The sequence below is a fragment of the Tupaia chinensis genome, unplaced genomic scaffold (assembly GCF_000334495.1).
Source record: "Tupaia chinensis unplaced genomic scaffold, TupChi_1.0 Scaffold143963_1, whole genome shotgun sequence".
Taxonomy (NCBI): Eukaryota; Metazoa; Chordata; class Mammalia; order Scandentia; family Tupaiidae; genus Tupaia; species Tupaia belangeri.
In genome coordinates this window covers 285,791-311,794 of record NW_006203814.1, presented here as the reverse complement: position 1 = coordinate 311,794, position 26,004 = coordinate 285,791, and the positions used below count along the sequence as shown (strand labels likewise).

General features: G+C 36.3%; 1 protein-coding gene across 1 annotated transcript in view; it reads right to left on the bottom strand.

Annotated features, from left to right (window-relative positions):
- Nucleotides 1–26,004, bottom strand: part of LOC102488238 (attractin-like protein 1) — a gene marked incomplete at its 5' end in the record, with an annotated part of 503,763 nt that overhangs the window by 196,432 nt on the left and 281,327 nt on the right. Inside the window, 1 exon segment of the mRNA XM_006165552.2 lies at nt 20,681–20,742. Within this exon segment, the coding sequence (XP_006165614.2) occupies nt 20,681–20,742 (62 nt within the window).

Below are 26,004 nucleotides of genomic sequence, written 5' to 3'. Positions count from 1 at the left end.
CTGGGGCACACACACACATGAGCATGGCATAAGTTTAAGCCAGCGGGTCCAAAACTCAAACTGTGATCGACTACATGGGAGTCCAGCGACAGAGCCATTACGCCAACTGCTGGTCCATCGTGCATAAACATTTTAAGAAGAGCTGTGTGCTCCCTTTGGTTACTGAGACCCTGCTTATAGCCAGCAAAAATGGCCTTGGACCACAGCCTTCCAGACATAGTTGCCTTTTAGAAGTCCTGTTCCCAGCAGGCCTCCAAGGGCTCCAAGACGGTGGAAAGAGGCACACACTAGTATCTTTTAATTGTATTGTGATAAGTTTGTCAGAGAAAAAGTTTTCATTGCTTTCTTTCAAGTTTTCATTTGCTATTATTTTATACGATAGCTTTCACTGCTTCATTGCTCCTTGGTTTAGAAATGGTGTGGGGCAAGGGTGAGTACTATTGAGTTTACTAAAATAACAACAACAATAACAAAATCATGCTGTATGATAATAGTGCCAGAAGATCTGAAAGGCTGAACTCCTTTCAGTATAATCCTCCCAATGGTAAAAAAGAAAAGGAGAGAAAAGTAAATAAAAACATTTTAAGGCAAGTATATGAGCTACAGAGATAAAAAGGGAAGCATAGGGACTTAAATATTAACTTGAATTTAATCTTTATAAGATGGCCATTTAAAAAATGATTTTTAATGTAAAAACAAACAAACAAATCATGGAACTCAACAGGTGATATTATTTAGGGAAAATGAGAATTCAACAGAACAAAAAGTCATATAGATTATATTGTAGAGTAGGCTTCTAATGACACAAAAATATCCTCTGGTGGTAATCTAGTTGGCCAAATGCAAAACTGTCACTGTTTTATAGCAATCTGAGGTTAATTAATAATAAACATCTAGTCTTAAATACATATCTTAAAAGACTGCTTGGGCATATTATTCTTTCACTGAAAAATGCTGAAAACTAGGGAACTGTATTGAAATGTAGAAATTCATTATTTTAAAAGTAATTTTCCTCTTAAAAACTGCTATTGCAGAAAATATCTTTTAATGGTTTTATACCTTCACAACACCTGAAGGGTTTTTTCTTACAAACTAAAATGGTAACCACATAAACTACTAACTTAAAATGCAGTAAAAGCTGTGTATATTAAAAAGAAGATAGGCTTATATGTAAGTTATTGGTTGACAAAATTGAAAAATTAACAAAATCCTGTGGGTGAAAGTGAGGAAATTGTATGTTCTGATCATAAATTGCTACAAAACTTTGAGGATTGTTAAGCAAGAGTTACTGTCCCCGAGGATCACTATGAGTTAAAATGATTTCAAATGCAAGTATAGAAAACCTAACTCAAACTGGTATAAACAATACTGAGACTACTTGGATTTTATACTCCCTACTATGAACTGAACTCTGTTCTCCCTAAATTCATATGTTGAAGCCTTAACCCCCAAATGAGACTGAATTTGGAGGTGGGGCCTTTATAAGGTTATCAAGCTTAAATGAAGTCAGTAAAAATAGGACCCTGATCTGACAGAATTAATGTCCTTATAAGATACATCAGAAAAAAAGAGATAAAGAGAGACACACACCAGAGAGCTTCCACATTCTTCCTCTCTTTCCACATGAATGGAGAAAAGGCCACATGTGCACACAGTGAAGCCAGGAAGACAGTTTTTCTCACAAAACCTACAGTATTGGCAGCCCCAATCTTGGACTGTCCAGCCTCTCGATTATAAGATAATAAATCTCCTTGTGGTATTGCTTTATGGCAGCTCAAGAAGATTAAGATACTTTCCAAAGTCCAAAGGAAGAATTAGTTCTAGGTTTGGTCTGATCGGGGCCCTAGCTATATTTCCTTCTGAGTCTCTGGACTTACGTGTTCAAGCTTTTTTCTCAGACTTGTTTCCCTTTAGGAACAAACCTGAATGCAACAGTTCTAGACAATCTATCACACACTATTACACATGCCACTCCTATCGGTAATTAAAGATGTACTAAATTGCTTTAGCCCATCCATGAAACAGGTGAGGAATCAATCCCATTCAAATTGCTGCTAAAAAGACATGTGGAAGAAGTTAAATGAAGATTGGGAAAGAATCCATAAAATTCATTACAGATACCATTTATGTAAAGAAAAATGACTAAATTAACCTCATCTAAACTAACAGCTATGAATTTATAGAACAGCCTTGATAACTCTTCAATCCTTCATTCAAACTTGCTACAGAAAATAAAGTACATTCAAACTTTACCTGGCAACATATAGAGAGACTAACATCTCATAATGAAAACCTTCCCCATTAACTCCTTATGTTACAAATAACCTATCTAGACAATATCTTTCTCTTCCAAACTTGTGACAAAAAATGACATTGGTTGGGCTAGCCAGAGTAGTGCAAACCAGATCCTGCTGCTTGGCAGGCCAAGACCACGTGGGAGGCTGGGATTCAATTCTCAGTCCCACCCTCGAAGTCAGATCACAACACAAGTCGTCCCTGTCCGAAAACACACACACACACACACACAACATAAAACATAAAAAGGTCAATATACATAGTGTACATATCAACCTTTTTTTTCTAGTTTAAGACCATCTCAATGGTTGTGATTTTCTTGGCAGCCTCCTAGCTGGAATACAACTACATGCCACCATGCTCATTTTCAGACAGGGTTTTGCTATGTTGCTCAGGCAGTCTTGAGCTCACGATCATTCTTCCACAATCACTGGATTACAGCTGCATGTCACGCACCCAGCCCACACGCTGAGTCCCAGCCTGTAAGCACAGCATTTTAGCAGTGTGCACCACTGAAGCTGGATCTCAGTGTTTGTAGCATGCCTTTTGATATTATGCAATTAGGATAAAAGTTTTAATTATAAAATGTATTTAATATTTTTCAAGTTGCATATGTTTGGGCCAGCCCATGGCATGATGGTTAAGGCAGCAGGATCTGACATAGACGATAGTGTAGTTTGAGTCCCGGAACTGGCAACTTGAAAAACACATTGGGTGCAAGTGCATTGTGTGCCCAAATCCTGAGAGAAGAGAGAGATGGGAAGGGATTGTGGCATCACCATTCCCCAAGGTGGTGCTTTCTCATTCTCTCTCTCCTCTTACACGTGCATGTGTGTGATGGCAAATTTTTTTAAAAAAATATATGTTCCTTTTAAAAAAACTTCCCTAAAACATAACACAAATAGAGAAATCCTAAGTGTATAGCCAGATGAATGATCACAAACACAATGTACCCCTATAAATACCACCCCAAAAGAACATGATTCATTCTCTCCAAGGTTACTACCATACTGATTTTTTAATACCATAGGTTAGTTTTGCCTATTTCTGAACCTTACACAAGAGGAATCCTACTTCATTTTTTTAAACACTATGTTTGTGTTATCCATGTCATCCCTTCAGCATTAGTTGTTCTTCATTGCTCCATGCTGTATTATACGGTTACAGTTTCAGCTCTACTGTTTCTGGGCTTGAGTTATTTCTACATTTTGGCTACAGAAAACATGTTTCTATAACTGTTTCACATGGATTTTGATGGAATGGAATTGTGCTATAGAATATGTGTAAATTCAACTTTAGAATATAATGCCAAATTGTTTTCAGAAATGCTGCACCAATTTCTAGTGTATAAGGTGATTTCGTAGTTCTACATCCTCTCTAGTACTTGGTATTATTAGTCTTTTTCTTTTTAGCCATTGTAATAAGTATAAAGTAGTATTACATCATGGCTTCAATTTGAATTCCCTGGTAAAAATTAAGCTGAACACAGTTCTGTATTTTGCTGGATACTTAGATATTCTCTTCTGTGAAGTGTATGCCTAATCCCTTGCCATTTTGGGCAGGAAAAGTTCCATTTTCAGACTATTCTTATTGATTTATTTGAGTCATACATGGCAAATACAGGCCTTTAAACGTTCTATAGGTTGCAAATATTTATACTATTCTTGGCTTAATTTTTCATAAAGCTAATGACATCTTCTGATAAAAATGTCATTCTATATTCTAATTTTATTAGTACTTTATCTAATCTGTTTAAGAAAATTTTCCTGGGGCTAGCAGGTGGCATAATGGTTAAGATGCTGAACAACTACCTGTCTGACTTTGATTTGAGCCCCAGCCCTGGTGGCTTGAAAATCACACCAGGTGTGTGTGCATGTGTGCCTAAAATCCCAAGAGCAGCATAAAGGACAAGGGACTGTAGTGTGGCCATCTCTCCAGAGGGGTGATGTTTCACATTCTCTCTGTCTCTCTCCAGTAAGCATACCTTGTGACAAACCTAAAAACAAACCAAAAAATAAATAAATAAATAAAAGAAAAATGTTTATTTTATAGTTAGATCTTCCTTGTTTTTTACTTTCTTCCTGGAATTTGTTTTCATATTTCATATGAGGCAGGGACCAATGTCACTTTTCCCTATATGCATAGCTAGTAGACCCTAATGCTTTCTAAAAGGAGTAAACACTGATAGACTGACTATTACTTGGTAATATTGAGCTGTCTGAAAAGTCATGACACATTTTTAGATAGAAAAATAGGGCATGACTTTTCAAATGACCCAATAAATATTAAGAATGACCAGTTCATCAGAGCCCTCTCTAGTTTTCCCTTTATCCCATCTGTCTTGTGCTACATCAACTTTATAGAAGGATTGATATTTGATCATTTATCTACAGAGAATATTGACATTTTCTCTATATATATTTCATGTTGGTTATCTGTGGGCTGTGGTTATAAAGGATCCAAAGCTGTGTGGTGTTTTATGAGTATGTCCAGTATGGCTTACTCATTGGGGCCAGAGCAGAATGACACATTCTAGCTGAGTTCTCTAGTTCTTTGGTATACTATTGGGTTGTTGGAAATGTCATAGCGTATTTTTTCTATGTTCTTCTACGCAAATATGCATCATGACTTTTCCAACAACCCAGTAATTAGGATCAGATCTTCATATGTGCAGCTCAGGAACAAGTTCACTAATTCATAGACAACTTTATAGGATTGTTTTCTCACGATGTTATATCCCAGGTCCTTTCTGATTTCCTGGGTTCCACTCTTCCATCCTCTGGCCAAACACTGCCTGTTTCCATTACTGAACCATGTTCTGCACTAGGAGGACAGAAAAGAGAGAAAGCAAAGTATTTATTACAGCCCTCTGGATGACTGCTTTGTTGCACATAGAGAAAGATTCCCTCCCTAGAAATTCAGGCTCTTGTAGCTACATGTTCTGGACCGTTTTGCTGTTGCCTATGTTCCTTCTGTGAGACACCCTGGGGTAGGGAAGAATGAATTGAGAAAACATGAGAAAAAAGTGAGAGGAGGAGCTCCCCCACTATCAGAGCGTTAAGCTTTCCTTTTTCCATATAATGAATTAAAGTAAAAGTATCTTTCTCTCTAGAAAATAAGCATTCACTTTGAGTTTCATATTGCATTGAGTTCAGGTCAAGGAATACTAGAGGGGAAAAATGGTAAGCTTCTAAGTAATTCACTGGTACTTCAAATTCTGGTGTCCTTTTTGCTGCTATAGGGTATATGTGTAAAACATACGGGGGGGGGGTCCTCAGAAAGAGACAGAGAAAGATAAAGAGAGAGAGAAAGTGAAGAATCACATCCACCCCCATGGGGATTAGCCATGCTATAATCCCTTTTCCTTCAGTCTCCTCTCAGAACTCGGGGCATGCAGGCACATGCTCCTGGGGTGATTTTTTAAGCCACTGGGTCCAGGATATGAACAGTGCAGTTGTTGGCTATGTGGGACCAGCACCTTAATCTCCATGTCACCTGCTGGCCCAAGGTTGTCCACTTTCACTACTTTTATAGTATTGGAAGTCCTAGCCAGAACAATTAGGAAAAAAAATTTAAAGGGCATCCAAATTGGGAAGGAGGATGTCAAATTGTCTGTTTGTATATCGCATGATCATATATACAGAAAACTCTAAAGAAGCCACATAAACCCTCTTATAATTGATAACAAATACATTAATATCGCAGGAGACAAAATCAGCATACAAAAATCAATAGAGTTTTAATATGTCAATACCAAAATAGGTGAAAAAGAAAGTTAAAAGAAAATCTCATTTACATAGCCACAAAAATGAAAAAAAGAAAAACTAGAATTTATTTTTCTTTCTAGGTTTTCTGTTTTGTTTCCCACAGGGCATGTACACTTGCCAGAGAAAGAAAGAGAGAGAAACAATGAGACATCAACCCCCCAGGGGGATGCCATGCTGCAATCCCTTCCATTCTCCTCCTTGGGAAATGCACATTCACATAGCAAGCATCATTTTCAATTTACCATTCTAGGACTCCAACTGTGGCTGGCCAGGAGAAAGTTCAGTACCTTAACTACCATGCCACCTGCTGGCCTCCCTAGAAATAAATCTAACCAAAGAGGGGGAATATTTCTTTCTTTCTTTCTTTTTTTTTTTTGTATATACTTTCAATCATATTGTTTGGCTTACAATGAGACCATTTCGATATGTGCACATTTCTCCCCAGACCCTTTGATCAAAATATCTTCAGCAGATAACACAACACTTCCCCATCCCATCAATGCTCGACCTCTGTATCCCTTCTCCAAATGTCTTTCGTTAGGACCCACTCCTCCACATACACCTCATCTGACATTCACACCCATCTCTTGTGATTGTTCAACTGATTAGTTCCAAGGTTTTATGGATGGAGAGAAAATGTAACCACAAAGGAAGTATATTTTATGGTGGGTAAATTCACTTCACAAGCTAAGTGATCTATAGCGATTGAATGTATAAACTAAACTAGACTAAAATTAAAAAAAAAAAAAAAGAAAAGCAAAGAAGAAATAGCCAACATAAAACTATCTGTCAGTCTAATTTGGAATAATTACTTCATTTTTGTTTATATATTATTATTGTCATAAAAATTAATTAATTTTTATATATAAAAAAAGGAAGCCCTGCAAAGGTATTCTTTGGGATCTTGAAATTGTTCTGCATCCAGGTCGAGCTGATGAGTAAAAGAAACTAAGCATATATGAGACCCAATGTGACTGTACCACAAAATTACTTCACGTAATTTTAAAATGCTTTATACAGAAGTAAAAACAAAGAAAGAAATTAAAAAAAAAGACAAACCCATTCAAAAAGAAAAAGTGACTGGAAAAAACAGCAGGTGGTGTGGCGTTTAAGGTGAGGGATGCACCTGCATGGCCGACCACGGTTCGAGTCCTGGACCTGGTGGGTTGCTTTCTTACTTTCCCTCTCTCTCTCTGTGTGTGTCTCTCTCTAGTCAAATTAAAATAAATTAATAAATGAATAAAATTAAATAAAGTAATTGTTTTTAAAAAAGAAAAAAAGTGACTGGAATACTACACGTGTGAGAATAATATGAGATGAAGCAGATAAAGGCCAGGTAACATAGGAACTTGACATCATAGTTGGAATTATAAATGTGACAGAAAGCTTTTAAACCATAGTCACACAGTTTATGTAGCTATTTTGAATACAATATATTGATAGAAAGTACAATTGGAGCTTATGGGGGAGAGTTAAGAAAAGAAAAGAGCATTCAGTTAATTAATTTTCAAGTACTGTAATTAAGTAAACAGTGATGTCTGTAACTGAGCTAGAAAGTAATGGAAAAGAAAGGTTGTCTGTCAAGACAATATGTTCACTTCAGTACATGTGGCAGTACTAAGCGACAGTTAGGTGAAAGGCATGACTCAAAGAAGAATGCTTCAGTCTCTGGTGCTCCAAATCTCGGCACTGTAGATCAGCTGTGAAGCACTGGGTTGGCTAAGTTGTAATAAACTTTGCACTCTCACTGTTTCACGCACCACCACATTAAATATTTTGATTTACAAGAGCAATTGGCACTTACAAGTATTTTTTCTTCTACTACAAGGTCATGGAGAAAATTCCTGAGTAAACCTCCAATATAACTCACTTCCTGTTTCTACTTGGCTAAATCCATATCCTTAGGCCTCATTTCCATTAACATACCCATCACTGTAATCTCGTTTTTTTTTTTTTTTTTAAAGTAGGACTTCTGTTTATTTTCCATCCTTCAGTGTTTTTTTGTCCTTGCTCCATTTTTTTTTTTTCTTTTTAATCTTTATGCCAAATACTCCTTCTGGGTTGTGTTACTTTGATGTAGAAACTCTGTTATTAATGATTTAGGTTTATGTCTTTCCTCCAGGGGGTTACAGCTCTTCTCTCTTTTGAAATATATTATATACCACATGATTAAATGTTTCATTTCCCCAAATCTTGATCACTGCGTTAACTTTGCATTATTCTCCCCATTGGCATATTCACTTGCAGGGAGTCATTTTTAATTGTTCTTGTTTTTCAACTACTTCGTTCCTACTATTTTATATTCTTTAGATTTCTTCTACCTAAACATTTCTTTTTACATTCCTCCAAATTAGCATTATCTCCCTTACCACTTTTTACTTACTAAGATGGCTATAATAAAAAATATAATAATATAATTTTAAAAATTGACTAATAACAATTTGTTACTGAGGATGTAGAGAAATTAAATGCCCCACCCTTGCAGATAAGTCTAAAATGATATATCTCTTTTAGGAAACAGTTTCTAACGATGTTAAATTTAAATGTCAACATAGGATCAACAATTCTAGTCATGGTTATATCTTCAAAAGAAATGAAAATATATCTTCACATAAAAACTTAACACAAAAATGTTCATTATTCCCAATTGCCAAACAAAGGAAACCACCCAAATACCCATCAACTAATAAAGAAATAAAATGTGTTATATCCATAAAATGAAACATTATTAAATAATAAAAAATAATAAATTAACTCATATTATATAATGAATAAACCCTAAAATCATTGTATAAATGAAAGAACCCAGTCACAAAATAACACGTATGATTCTGTATAACACAAGGAGCATTGGTTTATATGAAATGTTGGAATAGGCAAATCTACAGAAAGAAGTTAGATTAGTAATGTTCTAGAACTGTATGTCGTTAGGTAAGATGAATGGAGAGTGACTATTAACAATTGTATGGTTGTTCGTTTTTTTCTTTGAGTGGTGACAAAAATATTCTAAAATTGATAGTGAGGAGGGTTGCAGAATCATTAAATCGTGCATTTTAAATGGCTAGATTCTATTAAATATGAATTATATTTCAAAAAAACTTTTAAAAACACAAATTAGAAATAAGACAAGTTTTAAAATAAGACAATAACATGTAAAACTGCAATTTTCAATGTTTCTTAGTGCTCCTACTGAACAGAAAAGAGACACTGGTCAACATTTGTATTAGGAAAAATATGCTTGTTAAAATTTAATAATTATTAAATTTAAAATATGAAATGTTAGGCAGACTCTGTAGCTTGGTGGTAAAGGGAAAGACCCTACTTGGCGAAATGTAGTTAAAAATCCTAATCTTGATGACTTGAAAGTATGCCAAGTGTATGTGTGTGCATGCATGCCCCATATCTCGATAGGATGAAGAAATGGACAAGGGACTGTGGGAAAATCACACCTCATTAAGCGGTGCTCTCTCCCTCTCTTTATCTCTCTGTCTCTTTCGGGTGAGTGCACTAGCCCTCTAGGAGATGTGTGTGTGTGTGTGTGTGTGTGTGTGTGTGTATAAATAAAATAATAATTTCTAAACTGCTAAAATGATAAAAGTAAAAATATTAGCAAGGCTGGCCCTGTAATAGAGTGAGTGGGTAAGCATGGTGCAGAGAGACCTAGACCCCACACAGCCAGTCTCAGGCTTGGCAGCAACACGTTGAGTGAGTTTGTGCATGTGCCCAGGATCCTGAGAAGATGGAGCAGTGAAGGAAAAAGTACTGCCCACACATGACCAGGTACTATTGCGGGTCTCTCTCTTTCTCTCTCTCACACATGCACGTGTCGTCTGGCACAAAGTAAATAAACAAAATATAAAGAGATGCTCGTTTTATTTAATAGAAAGCAGGGGAAAGGAAAAAATAAATTTAAAAAGCATTTTAAAATTGAAAACCTAGTGAGGGGCCTGCCCTGTACTGCAGCAGCTAATTACTGTGTATTGGAAGCCAGGTCGCATATGGCTGACTGGGGTTCAAATTCCACCACTGACATTTCCATTTCTGAATTAAATTGGAAAATGGAGGAAAAAGTACTGGAGCACGGTTATGACTCACTGGGGAATGCTTTTTCTCTCTCTCTCTTTCTCTCTCTCTCTCTCTCTCTCTTTCTCTCTCTCTCTTTCTCTAGTGGGTGCCCACACACTCTGGCAATAAAAAAGAAAAGGAAAAAGTATGGAGAAATAAATTAAAATCCATCAGTAATAATGATAAATGGAAGTTGACTAAAATTCCATGTACTTTACTGTCATTTAAAATTCAGAGATTCTTGGTGGTAGCACAGTGAAAATGCAACTGGACTCATGTGGGAAAGGTCCTGCATCTATGTCTGGGGAACCCACCCTTCTATCCTGGGCAGCCAGCACATCCATGAATGCATATGATCCAGGCCAGCTGTGACTGGGAGTGGATCATAGTATGGGGATGCCAGTCTCCTTCCCTCTATCTCTCACTCTCTCTCATGGAAGAAAGAAATGAACATGGATATAGTTTTAATAATTTCAGAATCTTTGACTTTTTTTTTTAAGTTTCTTTGTTTCTTTCATGAGAGGGAAAGGCACCTCTAAGAGGGTCTTCCTGTCATGATCCATCCCCAGCCTCACCCAGCCCAATCACAAGCATGCACATGTGCATCCAACATAAATAGGAAGATTCTAGGATGTGAACCCAGGACTTTCGCATGCAGGTCCAGAAATGCAGATTGCTTTATTCTCAATGTGCCACCACAACTGGCCAATATCCAGGTATTGGGTCTTCGGAAAAGTCATGACACATTTTTGCAATGAGAAACATAGAAAAATGCTCATGGCTTTTCCGACAACCCTGTATTTGTTGTATATAAGAAACAAATCCAAAATATAACAAGACAAAAAATGTTAAATATGAAAAAAATTAAAATATGTAGCAGGTAAATTCTAACAGAGAGATACTATTTTTATAGCAAACAAAACTCACTTGAAGACAAAAAGTACCAATAGGAACATAAAAAAAAAAAAATCAGGTAAATTATAACAAAGAGAAACGATATTTATATCTAACAAAATACATTTTAAGACAAAAAGTACCACTACAAACAAAGAGAATTCAGAATGATTAAAATAATTCAGCTCTACACTCACTAACAGATAGAACAAAAAGAAAATAACTAAGGAAAGGGAGAACCTAACTAGAGCTAACAGACATATACAGGATAGTCTAACCAAGAACAAAAGAATATACATTCTCCTTAAAGGTACATGTGACATTCACTAAATCTGACCCTACTTTAGGTCACAAATTAAGTCTCAATAGGTTTAAACAGTATGTTTTAATATCATACAAAGCATTTTCTCTATCCATAATGGAAGGTTAGAGATCAGTAATAAAAGGAAAACTACTACAAAATTCAAAAACTATCTGGGAATTAAACAGCAGTCCTAAACAACCAACTGATCAAAAAACAAACTGCCAGAGGGGTGGTCCTATAGCACAATGGTTAAGTGTTATGCAGAGGGAGCCAGATCCCACATGGCCATCAGTGGTTCAAATTCCAGACCCAGCAGCTTGCATACTGTGCCAGGAAAATGGTACATGCCCAGGATCCTAACAGGATGGAGAAATGAAAAATGAATCTGCTATGTGATCAGCTCCTAATGAGGGGGAAGAGGGGCAATGGCTCTCTCTCTCTGTCTCTCTCTCTGTGTGTGTGTGTGTGTGTGTGTGTCTCTCTGGCATGCAAACATGCGCTCTGCTTTGTGTGTGTGTGTGTGTGTGTGTGTGTGTGTGTGTGTGTGTGTGAATGTACAAAGAAGTCATTAGAAAACACTTGGCAAATAATGAAAATGAAAATAAAACAGCAAAATATACAGGACACAATGAAAGCAATGCTAAAGGGGGATGTATAGTTATAAACACATCAACAAAGAAAGGTCTCAAATCAGCAACTTAACTTTACAACTTAAACTAGACAAGGAACTACTAAATTCAAAGCTAGCAGAATGGAAGAGATAATAAAGACTAGAACACATACAAATAATTTAGAAAAATTTTAAATCAAGGTCAAATTTTAAAGAAAATCAACAATGTGAAAACATGGTTCTTTGAAAAGATTGAAAATGGACAAACAATTAGCTAGATAAAAAAAAACTCATATTACTAAAATCAAAAGTAAAGTGGGACATTACCACCAATTCTACAGAAATAAATGTAATAAGAAAGTGTTATCAACAACTGTATACCAACAAACTCAATAACCTAAATTTAATGAATCAATTCCTAGAAACATAAAACCTATCAAAACTGAGTCAAAAAGAGAAAAGTTGACTAGACCTATAACTAGTAAAAATATTGAATTAGTAATTGAACATCTCCTGACAAAGGTTTCTAGAACTGATGTCTTCACTGGTAAATTCGACCTAGCATTTAAATAACTAACAAACGTACAGTAATATTTCTCAAACTTTTCTCCACAGTTTAAAAGGACAAATAATTTCTGAATCATTTTATGAGATAGGTATACCACCTATTCAGGTCCCTAAATAACAGTTGAAGCAAGAGATTAAAAAAAGAAAAAAAAAATAGATCTCCCTCAATGCCTATGCTAGAACCATACAGCTTGATGTCAATGAATCAAATAAAAAAGTTAGAAAAACAAAAATAGAATAACGCCAAAGAGTAGAATAAATAAGAATGTAATGAATTAGAAAACAATAAAACAATGGTGAGAAACCATAAAATACAATTTTTAAAAAGTTTAATTATTTCTTCCATGAGAGAGAGAGCAAGAACAAAAAGAGAGAGACAACAAAGTCTTCATGCACAATCCATTCACAGTCTCAGCCAGCTTGGATAATGAGCTCATGTGTGTGTCCAACATGTGCAGACGGGCCTAGGGATGTGAACCTAGAACCTTCTCCTATGTGAGTCAACAATCTTGCAGAGTGTTTCATTACCTTTATACTATCTGGCCCAAAGTCTGGTTTTAGAAATGACACCCAACACTGTCAAAGTTCTTGCATGGCTTATTCAGGAAACAACAACAACAACAACAAACCATAAAAATAGGCAAAATTTGCAATGCAAAGAAAGAGAAATTTAGATTATTAACACTGGAAATATTAATTCCCACTAACATTGAAAAAAATTGTGCTAATACATTTCAAAAAAAAGTTTAAAAAAATCAATTACCAACTATGTCAAGAAAGAAAACCCAAGTGGACATATTAATAAAATGTAATCAAGTGTTGAAAAATAACCAAACACACACACACACACACACACACACAATGTTTAGGAACAACAGGTGACATGGAGGCTAAGACGCTGCATCCCACATGGTGAACAGCATGGTTCAAAGGGATCAAAAATCATAGCAAGAAGATTCAGAGAGAATAAAGAAGGGATTTCAGTTGTCATAGTGGTCATTCCCAAAACACGTGATTTCTCTCTCTCTCTCTCTCTCTCTCTCTCTCTCAGTGGTAGAGCATGTGCCCTATAGCAAAGCTTAAATAAATAAATAAATAAATGTTTAACAGCTTACCAAATTAATATAGTTTCACAGGTAAGTTCTATGACCCTTCAAGCAAAAACTAATTCTTTTATTTTGCCGCCCGTTTACATGTATGTCTGATCTCTCACTGCACAGAGTGTAGTCGACCACCAACCTTACCAACTGCACCCTGAAATCAATCACTGTGTCTACACAGAGGGCAAGCTTTCCAAAAGCTGTTCTCAGGTGATGACTGAGCATGGCCAAGATACCAAGGTAGACCTTTTTCTGGGAAAGGCAAGATGTCACTGATAGGTGACTTTTGCTTGAGGATATACCACTGGTCTCGCTAAATGAAAAACTGCCCTGGACTACAGCCTCTTTCACTCAGCCTCCCTTTTTTCCTGTTCTTTTCCCCAAAGAGATGGGCACTGTGGATAAAAGGTCTCCCAGGATCTCCCCTGCTGCCTCCCAATTTTGCCTCAGAGGAGTTTCCCATAATACATTGATTTGTCTAAACTCATCTTGGTGTCTGCTTTCTGACAATTTGTGGTTAAAAAAAATTTGAGGTAAGATGGGGATTTGAAAATACATCATTCCATGTTTGGCAGGCTAAGAGGTAACATCCATGGCATAGGTGGAGCAAAGATAATCCCTGGCAGAAGGTTTAAACTGTTAAAGATTCTACCAACAGTGACCTGAGAAAATGTCCTGATGAAAGGAATACTGTCATAGGTACCATGATTCAGGCATTGGAAAGATGGGGAAAACATCTTAGAGAGAGATTACAATGAGGTGGATGATTACCATTATACCATACTGATACCTACAAAGGGCTAATGATATTGAAGGTCATTAACACACATTACTGACTAAAAATAATAGCCAGATGGAACCTTTTATAGCTTTAAACGAGGCCCTTATGTCTGACAGTAGAAGAGCTGGACAGGAATGAGCAGTAGGCTAATGAAATAATTGCTGGAGTTGCAGGGCTCCAGAGATGATGGACTGCTCAGCAAGGGCAGGCCTATTAAGCAAAAAGAAGGGTCATGGTTGGGGAGACCTGGGACAAAGTAACATGGGACAGAAATATCCGGGTATTTCTGAGGTTACTGGTTCCCTTCCCAAGTGGGAAATAGAACTCTGGTAGCCTGGTGATTAAGGTGCTAGATGTTCACTTAGCCAACACAGTTCAAACCCCGGACTTGGCAGCTTGAAAATCATGCCAGGTATGTGTGCATGAGTGCCCAAAATCTCAGGAGGAGGGTGGAGGACAAGGGATTACAGCGTGACAATCCCTGCAGGAGTAATTTCTCACTCTCCTTCTCTCTCTCTGTGATTGTATATGTGTGTGTGTGTGTGTGTGTGTGTGTGTGTGTTTGTGTGTGTGTGTGTGTGTGTGAGACAAGCATACGTGCCCAATGGCAAAAACCTTAATAAATTGTTTTTTTTAAAAAAGGACTAGCTCTCTGCCATGTTGGAAGACTAAAAATCCCTTCTCCCTGAGGTAAAGGGACTCACTGTCTTACAAGGTACCACCATGTCCTTTCCTATCTGCAAAACTGGTAAGTAAAGGTTAAATCATAGCATAACCTATTTGGGCCAGATAAGAGAAGAAGCAAATTTCACACATGAAAGAGGCTGCAATAATTAGTTAACATCTAATGGAGGAGCCATAAGAAGATGACCAGATTTGGATTTTGGTAATATTTGATCAAAACAGATAGAATGTAAGACTGGCTGAACGAAAATTCATTGATTTCACTGCTCATTTTCAGAACCACAGCAGTAATACATATTGAAGACTTCAGAGGGGGTGGGCAAACTTGTTGCTAGAATGACTCTTAGAAACCTGGTGAAAGCAATGACCAATACAAGATGAAATCAAAGTATCTGAGTTCCCTGGTGAACTGAAGAGAAAAAAATAAATGAAACTAAGAAAAGGACATGTGCTTCAATGTGTATATGAAGCAAGGCCAGAAGAACTACCAGAAGATTACATTCCCTGGAAGGGCCCAAAAGACACACCATTCACCAAGGCCATTAAAAACAAGTGGGACCAGCAGTTAGTGTAATGGCTATACCGGTGAACTCCCATGCAGTTGACTGTGGTTCGAGTCCTGGACCCTGTGGCTTAAACTCATGTCAGGCGCATGTGCGTGCGTGCGTGCCCAAGATCCTAAGAGGAGATGGAATTGTGGTGTGGCCATCCCCCCTGGGGGGTGATTTCTCACTTTCTGTCTCTCTCTGTCTTTCTAGTGAGCGCATGTGCCCAATAAAAAAAAAAAAAAAAAAAAGAAAAAAAAACCATACAAAAAAAAAAAAAAAAAAAAAAAAAGAACAAGCTAATGGGGGCCACTTGGGCCCCACATGACCGACTGCTCGGTTCAAGTCCTGAACCCCACAGCTTGAAAATCATGTCAAGTGCATGTGCTTGCATGCCCAGAATCCTGACAGACGGCTAGAAAAAAGTGATTGGCTTATGGCTCTCCCTCTAGGCAGTGATTTCTTCCTTTCCCTGTCTTTCTTTCTCTGTCCAGTGCAAGTGCCCCGTAGCAAAACAAAATAAATAAATAAAGAAGTTAAGTGCTAGTTTCTTTTGCAGACCAGAGCTTAAACTAGGAGAGGTGATCACAGGTTGGGTTTGTTAATTGCCATGACATACATGATGGGGGGGGGGGGGGGAGTCCAGTGTAATAGAGTTCAGGTGTCAGTGCTCACTTACCAGCATCTAAGAGCTACAATTATCCTAATTTAAACAACAAAATTGTAGGGGATGCCAAGGGCATTGGCCCACAAAGATTTGTGGGAATGATTAATAAAGAATAGTATACTGAGGGGAAATAGGTGGGCAGCCAACAGTAGTTACTATTTAACATCTGGTTTAATTTTAAGTAAGAATGGAAGAACAGGAGGCTGAGAATGGTTGCTTCAATAAAAAGTTAAAATCCTCTATTCAGTTCCCAGAATTGAGTTAATCTTCAATTCCAGAACACATTGGATCTATAGCAAGAGAGTCCAAAACATCTTTAAAAGTGTTTAAAATGATCACTGAAGGGACCTACAACATACTTGAGTATATTCCCAGGTATAGTCTTGGGTATATACACAATGCAAGCAGAATAAACAGATTGAGTGTCATTGGACATGAGGTGAGAGGTGACACAGAAACCCATGGACTCAAAATGTCCCTATGGCCCTTTTATCAGAATTTGAAGTGTTCAGAGGTTGGAGGTTGAAGGTAAAAAATTAAATTCTACCTCCAAGTGGGTAAGCTGTGTCTACGAATCCATCTAGTGGTAATTTCCTCAGTCCTTGAGTACATAATGAACCACTATATGCTATACAATGAACTCGGAGTAACCCCTACACTGTGTGCCTCATCTGTCTAATAAGATCATAGTGGGAAAGCAAACAAACAAACAAAAAAAAAAGAAAAAAAGTAAAAAACAGCTGAGTAGCAACTTTGAAACTGTCCCCATTTGGTCACAATAGTAAATATGGGCTGGTGGTAAAGGCAGTCGGGTCCCACTTGGCTGACTGCACAGTTACTATGTCAGACTGGCACTGGAGAAACGCACTGGCCACTGTGTGTGCCCAAATTCCTGCAAGAATGGAGAAATGGAGAAGAATCTGCAGTGTGACTATTCTCCACGGAGGGTGCTTTCTCCTCATGCTCACACTCTGATCGCCCCCAAGAGCACATGTACCCTCTAGCAAAATAAACAAGCAAGCAAGCAAATAAATAATTCAGACTTTTCAGATTTAGACATGCTTCTTTTTTCATTTTACATGCCAGGAAAAAAAATGTTTAAAAAATAATTCCTTTCAGTTTTCTAATCATTTACTATATTACATCATAAACTCTAACAAGAAAAACCCTTTAAGTCTATATATGAAAGGACTGAGATTTAGAAAGGTTAGATGACCTACTTAAAATGGCACCAAAAGCTAAGATTACAGCTGGGCTGTGTCTATAAATGATCTCCTAGTACTGGCCTAATCAAGTTTACCACCAGAATTATACTCAATGTAGAGGTAAAACTGGCACAGAGTTTGAGAACTAGCTCCTACAGAGCTATGGCTAAACTAAAAAAACCAATACATTCAGCTCTGCTACCCCAATGACAGGGCAAAAGTAGCAACAAGCAGCAATAAATTGAAGAGCATCATAAATGTTAACCTGTTTTAAACTCTCTTTTAATATATAGCAGTGGCCTTATCAAAAATAAATAAATAATACACTTCAAAATACTCTGTTCATGTTTTTTCTTAACAATGAGATGACTTTAAAATTATCTAATTTACATTTCACTACTTGAAGAAATTTAAATGACAAAAAAGCTATCAAATATATTTTATCTCACACAATGATTAGAATATTTTATTTCACTTTGTCCATAATGACAACCTAATAAATAGGATCATCTCTAAGACATGGTACACATTAATACTAGCTTCTTTTGCTGAATAAAAGAACTACTGAATTTAAATGTGTACCCAAATTCAAAAGCTTAAAATAAAACTCTAAACATTTAAATAATTTACATATATATTCAGCTTCATGAATTTTTACACATAACTGAACTTTTCAGTGTATTTCTAACAACACTATTCAACAACAAAAATAGTTGCATTTTAATGCATTAAATAATGCTTATTCGATTGTAATTTCTAGTACCTTTTTTTATAGAAAGGCTTTTGCTATAGGGTACATGCGTTCACTGGAGAAAGAGAGAGACAGAAAGAGAGAAATCACCCCCCATGGGGGATGGCCACGCTGCAATCCCTTCTCATCCATTCTCCTTGGGATTTTGAGCATGCACGCTTAAGCTCTCAGTATGACTTTTAAGCCACTGTGTCTGGGACTCGAACCATGATCGTCTATGTGGGAGTCCAGTAACAAAACTATTATGCCATCTGTTGGTCTGATATAACTTCTAATGTTTTCTAAAATCATCATAACTTTTTAAAGTTTTGTTTTGTTTACCATAGGGTGCATGCCAGAAAGAGACATAGAAAGGCAAAGTGAGAAGTCACTCCACCCAGAAGGATGGCTATACCACAATCTCTTCTCCTCCAGTATCCTCTCAGGATTTTGGGCACACATGCACAGGCAGCTGGCATAATTTTCCACTGTTGAGTGCAGGACTCAAACCATAGTCAGTCATGTGAGAGTCCACCCCTGAACAATTGCACCACCTGCTAGTCCAAAACATTGTAACTTTTTAAAAAGCCTTAACATCCATTTATACTCTGAAGTACAAAGTAAAGCTTTAACATCCATTTATACTCTGAAGTAGAAAGTTATATAACATTAACCATCTTTAAGATGTCTCAAGTCATTTTTTGGGGAGAAACTAAATGTATTTCCTACACATATTATTGACAAATACATTTATACTGTTAAACTGTAGAAATGATCATTTTTACATGGACAAAGACAAACAAGATGTTTTCAAAAAAATATAACCAATGGCAAAGATTCTGGCAAGAGAAGTGGAAAAATGTAAATTTACAAGGAATATGTAAATTGAATGAAAGAGTAAAACATCTGAAGGCTTGTAAATGGAGATGAAAGATCAGGTTTGTTCTATATAGGCCCATATGGGTGGATTAGAAAAGACAGTATAGGGAGACAGATTTCAGCTCAATTATAAAGAACAATTAGTTATCTGATGATAGAAAATGCTATCTCAGGAGATGGTGAGTTTCCTGTCATTAAAAGCATTCAGGCATAATCTAGATCCAGGGGTTAGGTAAATTACATCCACAGGCAAAATTCAGCCCACCAGATGTTTTTATAATAAAGTTTTATTGGAACACAGCCATTCCTATTTGTTTCCATATTGGCTTTGGCTGCTTGAGCACCATAGTGGCAGAGTTGCATAGTTGCCACAGGGTCCATTTAATCCACAAATCTTGAGATATTTACTATCTACCCATTAACAGGAAATGTTTTCAAACCCTTGTAGAGAAGGTATTAGGAATTCAAGTGTCTGGACAAGACAGTCAACAAGTTCCTTGATGTTTAGAGAAGTGCTTGACACTTCAAATGTGTCAAGGATTAAGTTGTGAAGGTTCTTTATTGTGTAAATCAATCCAGCCAAGTTGGTAAGGGAAGGTAAAAATTCATACTCCACTCCATTTTCAAAGTTGTGTACCACAATGTGGGGCTATGTCTGCCAGACGTTGCATTCGTTTAATTTGCACAAAGGTACCCAGCAGACCAGCATAAACTGTGCACATCCGTAACAATGTTAATAAAAACATCTATTCCAAGCCAGAGGATCTAAGACCCCATAACACAGATATTCTGTCACTGAAATTCAACTCATTCTCCTCTCCCTAGCCCAGTCTGTCTTTATTTACAGCACATGAAAATGAAAACAAATGTTCCTTTAAGAGTATTTTCATGTTGTGAGAATGCTAGAAACTCTACTATTATTTAGCAAGATGAATTACATATTACTATGGTAAAAACTATGAAAGTAATGTCAGTTGATAACTAATCAAAAGAGCTTTATTTAACTTAGTATACAAATTCTTAAACAATTTTCCAAAGTCATTTAATTGCAGAGTCCTTTTTTATAAGCCTATCAATAACAGTTCACATGACTAATGTTCTGGGAAATGATGCTCTACTCAAAGTCATATATAGTATTTGCAGATTATAAGCTTCTTCCAGACATAAAATACAGACTTTTTCTCATTCACCACCAACTTTAACATATTCCTAAGCATGTATATTAGCTAAAAAATTAGCTGAACTGATTTAATTGTAATAGTTATAACTAATCCAAGTGATACATTCACTATTAATTTAATTAATTAAATAAGGCTTAAATTATTTATGTAACAGGATAACACAAAGTTATTCTCTTTTCATTGAATTCAATACCTATCAAGTGGTATATTAGTAATACATTCTTGTACAAGTATATTTCAAATATGTTCTCTCCCCTCTGTGTTACACATTTAAGCATATCAAACTATTTAAGACATTCCATGTAATATGGTAAAGTTAAGAAACTGATAAATTACCTAAAAGACTGAAAAGACATATATCAGAACATAGGCTTAACAATTTCAAAGTCAGTAAAAAACAAATTACCTGAAGAAAGTGACAAAAAACTGCACAAGATCCATGATTGTATTGTGTTGTGAGAATGCAATCTGAAAAAATCAAAATAAAAGAAAGTTTGAAACTTACTGAATCTATGTTCTTCTCAAAAACTTGTAGTGATGCCTCATGGGATGTGTAAATACAGCATTTCTAAATTATCTATGCACATGGATTATCATATTATGAATCAAATATATGCTGGAATTAAAATTTCATCTAGCATACCTAATATATTCAACTACTAATGATGGTTTTGCACAGACTACAACATTAAATGTCGAAAGGCTATTCTAAAATTACTTCGACAATGAATTCTAACAGTTTCATGTGAAATGCTATGACATATTAAATGGGCTTAACTAAAACATGCAAATGAGTTTCTTCGACTAATAACACTTTCAATTAATACAACTGATAATTACTTATCAACAAACAAAAAATTCAACTCTATTAAAGAAACTGCAAGACTTAGCGTTTTCCTATATATCCTTGCCTAGGGAAGCGTCATGCACATGTCCAACCATTTGGTTATATGTCAACAAATAAAATACGTCATAGTATTGTGAAACTTCATGTTAATAAGAAATTAATTATGAAAGTGAAGCTAAATTAACCAATAAGCTACATACATTCTCCATTTCTGTTAACATAATATATTATACTACAACATCTTTCTTAAGGAAGTATTATACAGCGTGTTTTAAAAATGTAGTATTTGGCCCAGCCTAGTGGCACATTGGGTAGCCAACTAGACTGCAGTGCTGGAAGCCATATGGCTGACTGTAGGCTTAAATTCTGGAGAGCTTAGAATGAGCAGGTGGTGTGGTGGTTAGAGGCACTGGACTTCCACATGGCCAACTGCAGTTCAAGTCCCAGACGTGGTGTCTTGCTTTCTTGCTTTCCCTCTCTCTCTGGTCAAATTTAATAATAATAATAATAATTAATGAAGTGAAATAAAATAATTCTTTTTTAAAAAATCCCTGAGATCTTGAAAACATGCTGGATGCCCCAAATCCTGACAAGCTAGAGGGATGGGAAAAAGGAAACTGTGGCATGATGAGACCCTGTCAACGACACTTATTCTCTCTTCATACACGCTCACACTCACTCATTATCATGAATAAAGTAAATAAACTTCAATAACAGAAAAAAGGAAGTCAACTGGTATTGCAGAACTGCAACCAGATTCACATGGGAAAAGTCTAGGTTGAGGACCCAGGACATCCCTGAGTACATTAGGAACCTGAACTTATGATTCAGGGTGGATTGCAACATAAGGAGCCTGTGGAGAATACCTGTCTCTCTCTTTATCTGTTTTCTCATAGAGGAAAAAAGTAAGTAAATTTTTATAAAACAAATGAATAAATGATGTAGCATCTGAATGGAGAAAAACTGATTTTGAAATATAATTTCCCCATTTTATTTTATAATTTCTTCTTTATGCTTAATTGTTGTACATCTTTATGGTGTAAAACATAATTTTTCAAAGCATACATGTAGTGTTTGATAATCATATCAAAGATATTACCATACACATCATGTTTTTCTTTTTTTTTCTTTTTTTTTTTGAGAGATTTTCACTGTAGGGCGCGTGCGCTCGCCAGACAGACAGAGAGAGACATAGAGACAGAAAGCGAGAAATCACCCCCCCAGGGGGGATGGTCACGCCGCAACACTCTCTCCTCCATTCTATCTTGGGCACGCACGCACACGCGCCCGGCGTTTGAGTTTTAAGCCACCGGGTCCGGGACACGAACTGCGGTCGACTACGTGGGAGTCCAGCGACATAGCCATTACACTAACTGCCGGTTCCCCATCATGTTTTTCTTTTGAGAGGTTTTTGCTATAGGGCGCGTGCGCTCACCAGAGAGACAGAGACAATGAGACAGAAAGCTAGAAATCACCCCCAGGAAGGATGATAACGCCGTAATCCCTTCTCCTCCATTTTTCTCTCGGGATCCTGGGCATGCAAGCACACGTGCCCGGTGTGAGTTTAAGCCACTGGGTCCAGGACTTGAACTGTGGTGGACTACATGGGAGTCCAGCAACATAGCCATTACGCTAACTGCTGGTCCCCATATACATCATTTTTAACAGAGAATCTTACATTCTTATGTCTGTTAAATACAATTTTTGACTTACTGGTCATGTATATTTTAAAAAGCTACTTAGTATACTTGTGTATTAGCTTTCTCATATGTGAATGATAGTAATAAACGCATCTACCTCATAATAGTAGAGGAAAAATGAACTAAATTAATCGTTTAATATGTACCATAATATCTGCTCTAAAATAGGTATAAAATAGTAAAAATTATTAAATGTTTTCACTGTGTATAAATGAGCTGGTTAACATTGAGTCTTCTCACATAGCTAAAGCTAAACCATTAAGATACTGAAATCTCTTTATCTTTTTATGAGCTTTTATAAAAGCCTTTCAGAACTATGTAATAAAATTTCCATTTCTAGTCAAAACGGACTAAGAGAGATGAGTTTTCTCTCCTACCTAAACATCTAGAGAACTGTACAATATATGAGACAACTAACTCTAGACACAGGACAGTGGCAGAGGAGAGCTATAATCAATGAGTGAAGAAAAATAAAGAAGATGAGCCCTCTAACTGTCCCAGGTTTCAGTGACAGGAAAACACATTTAAGGGATTTAAACGTCCTTTTAAATGGAGAAGTATCAGTATTTCTTCTATAATATAAAGAATCACAGCCAGTTGAGAAGGTGGTTAATTCTCTGGCATATATAGAGGCAAGCTTAAATGTACTAAAATTCTTCTCCAACAAGCCTCTATGAAATTGCAGAAACATAAAGCCTTTATATAAGATTGAAGAAAAATAACTGATGCAGGAGATTAACTATAGGTAAACTTATCTTTAAAAATTAAAGAAAAAAGCATATGTTAAGTGGAAAATTTACAAAAACGTTTTCTCACCAGGTGACTATTCACAAGAATGGAGATTATCAAAGAAAATTGTCAGCAATAAATTAAATCCATGGTAAATAATTATGGATACAGCAATTAAGAACTAATTGGACATGGGGCCTGCAGGTGGCATGGTGGTTGAGGGTGCTAGACTCCCACATGACTGACTGCGGTTTGAGACCCTGACCTGGTAGCTTGCGGGCTCACTTTCTCTCTTTTTCTCACTCACTCTCACTCTCACTCTTTCTCTGTCCCTTTCTGGTCAAATTTTTAAAATATTGAGTAAATAAATAAATAATATTAAATAAAATAATTATTTAAAAAAGAACTAATTATATAATATTCAAATAATTATTTTGAAATCATAATAAAAAGAGCTAGTTTGATTAGATAAATTTAGGAAGGTAAACTTTGAGCTGAGAAATATCTACAAATGAAAAAGGGAGAAAAAAAGCTTGAACAAAGGCTTGAAAAAATTATTAAATATATGGAAGAGGACAGAAGAAATAACCAATAAAATAAAGAATAAAAATAACAAAAACCTAAAAGTATACAATAAAATATGTAAGAAATTGCATTAAACATAAATATAATGTCATCCCCATTGAAAGACAGAGATTTCACAGTAGATTAAAATGCATAAGTAAGCTTTATGTTTTTAACACAAAATACATCTATTGCAGTGTTGCATTTTTACCCACTATATAAAAAAGAAATGTTTCTCAACTTATGATGGGGTTATATCCTGATAAATCCATCAAACGTTGAAAATATAAAAACCCAAATATGCATTTAATACACTTAAAATATTGAACATCACAATTTATCTAGCCTACTTTAAGCATGCTCAGAACACTTATATTAGTCCACGGTTAGGCAAAATCATCTAACACAAAGTCTATTACATAAACTGTTTGATATCTCATGTATTTAATGCTGTACTTAAAATGGAAAACATGATTGTATGGGTACTTAAAGTACAATTTCTACTAAATGTGCATTGCTTCCACATCATTATACAATAAAAATCAAAATACTGTAAATTGAAACATTGTAAAGAAGAGAGTGTACTGTAAAAAGACATATAAGCACTTAAAAACAGTAACAACTTTTTAAAAAGGCACTGAGGTTAATATTAGTAACTAACTATGGAAAAGCTGAATTCAAAGTTTAAACCTGGTCAAATAAAGGACAGACACAAAGAACATGGCATAGGGAGCAGCAGTTGGCATAATGGCTGTGTCGCTGAACTCCCATGTAGTCGACCACTGTTTGAGTCCCGGGACCCGGTGGCTTAAACTCACACTGGGCATGTGTGTGTGCGTACCCAAGATCCTGAGAGGCGAATGGAGGAGAAGGGATTGCAGCATGGCCATCCCCCCTGGGGGTGATTTCTCACTTTCTGTCTCTGACTCTCCCTGTCTGTCGGGCAAGTGCACGCACCCTATGGTAAAAACCTCTCAAAAAAGAACATATATTAATAATGACTTTGGGCGAGCACGTGGTCTGGTGGTTATGGTGGTTGCGTCACACAAGGCTGACCATGTTATTCCAGACCTAAATATACTGGCTTGGAAAGTATGCCAGGTGCATGTGTGTGTGTACCCAAAATTCTGAAAGGAGGGAGAAATGGAAGAGAAGGGATTGCAGTGTTACCATTTTATCATAGGAGGGATACATTCTTGCTTTCTCTCTGTCTCTCTCTAGTGAGTTGCAAGCAGCCTATAATAACAATAAATTTATATGCACAAATATTGCAGGCCCAATAAGTAAAAACACAATGTCCATTCATATAATGAGAATTTGATAATGACAAAATTATGAAATTGATTGCAAAAGTGTGTGTCTCTTTCAAAATTTACCTGATCAAGAAGACAAAACTTAAATTTACTCATTTAAGTCATGAAGAAATATTTAAAAACTATATTGGTCAAGCAAGCTCTGTCCTAGGTGCTGGTAACACTATAAATAAGACAAAGTTCCTATTTTCTTAAAATTCTTTTTTTTTTTTCCTACAGGGCACATGTGCTCATGGGAAAGACAGAGAGTGAGGGAAAGTGAGGAATCATCCCCCACGGGGATGGCTATGCTGCAATCCCCTCTCCTCCATTCTCCTTTCCGGATTTTAGACATGCATGCACACACATCCGGCATGATTTTCAAACCACTAGGTCCATGATTCAAACCACAGTCAGTCACATGGGAGTCTAGCACCTTAGCCACCATGCTGCCTGTTGACCCTGAAATTTACTTTCTAATAGTAAGAGACAGAAAATAACTAGATAAATTTTTAAATTGAGTTCATAGTTACTTGATAGTGTTAAGTGTACCAAAAAAAAAAAAAAAAAAAAAAAAAAAGAAAAAAAAATTGTTTAA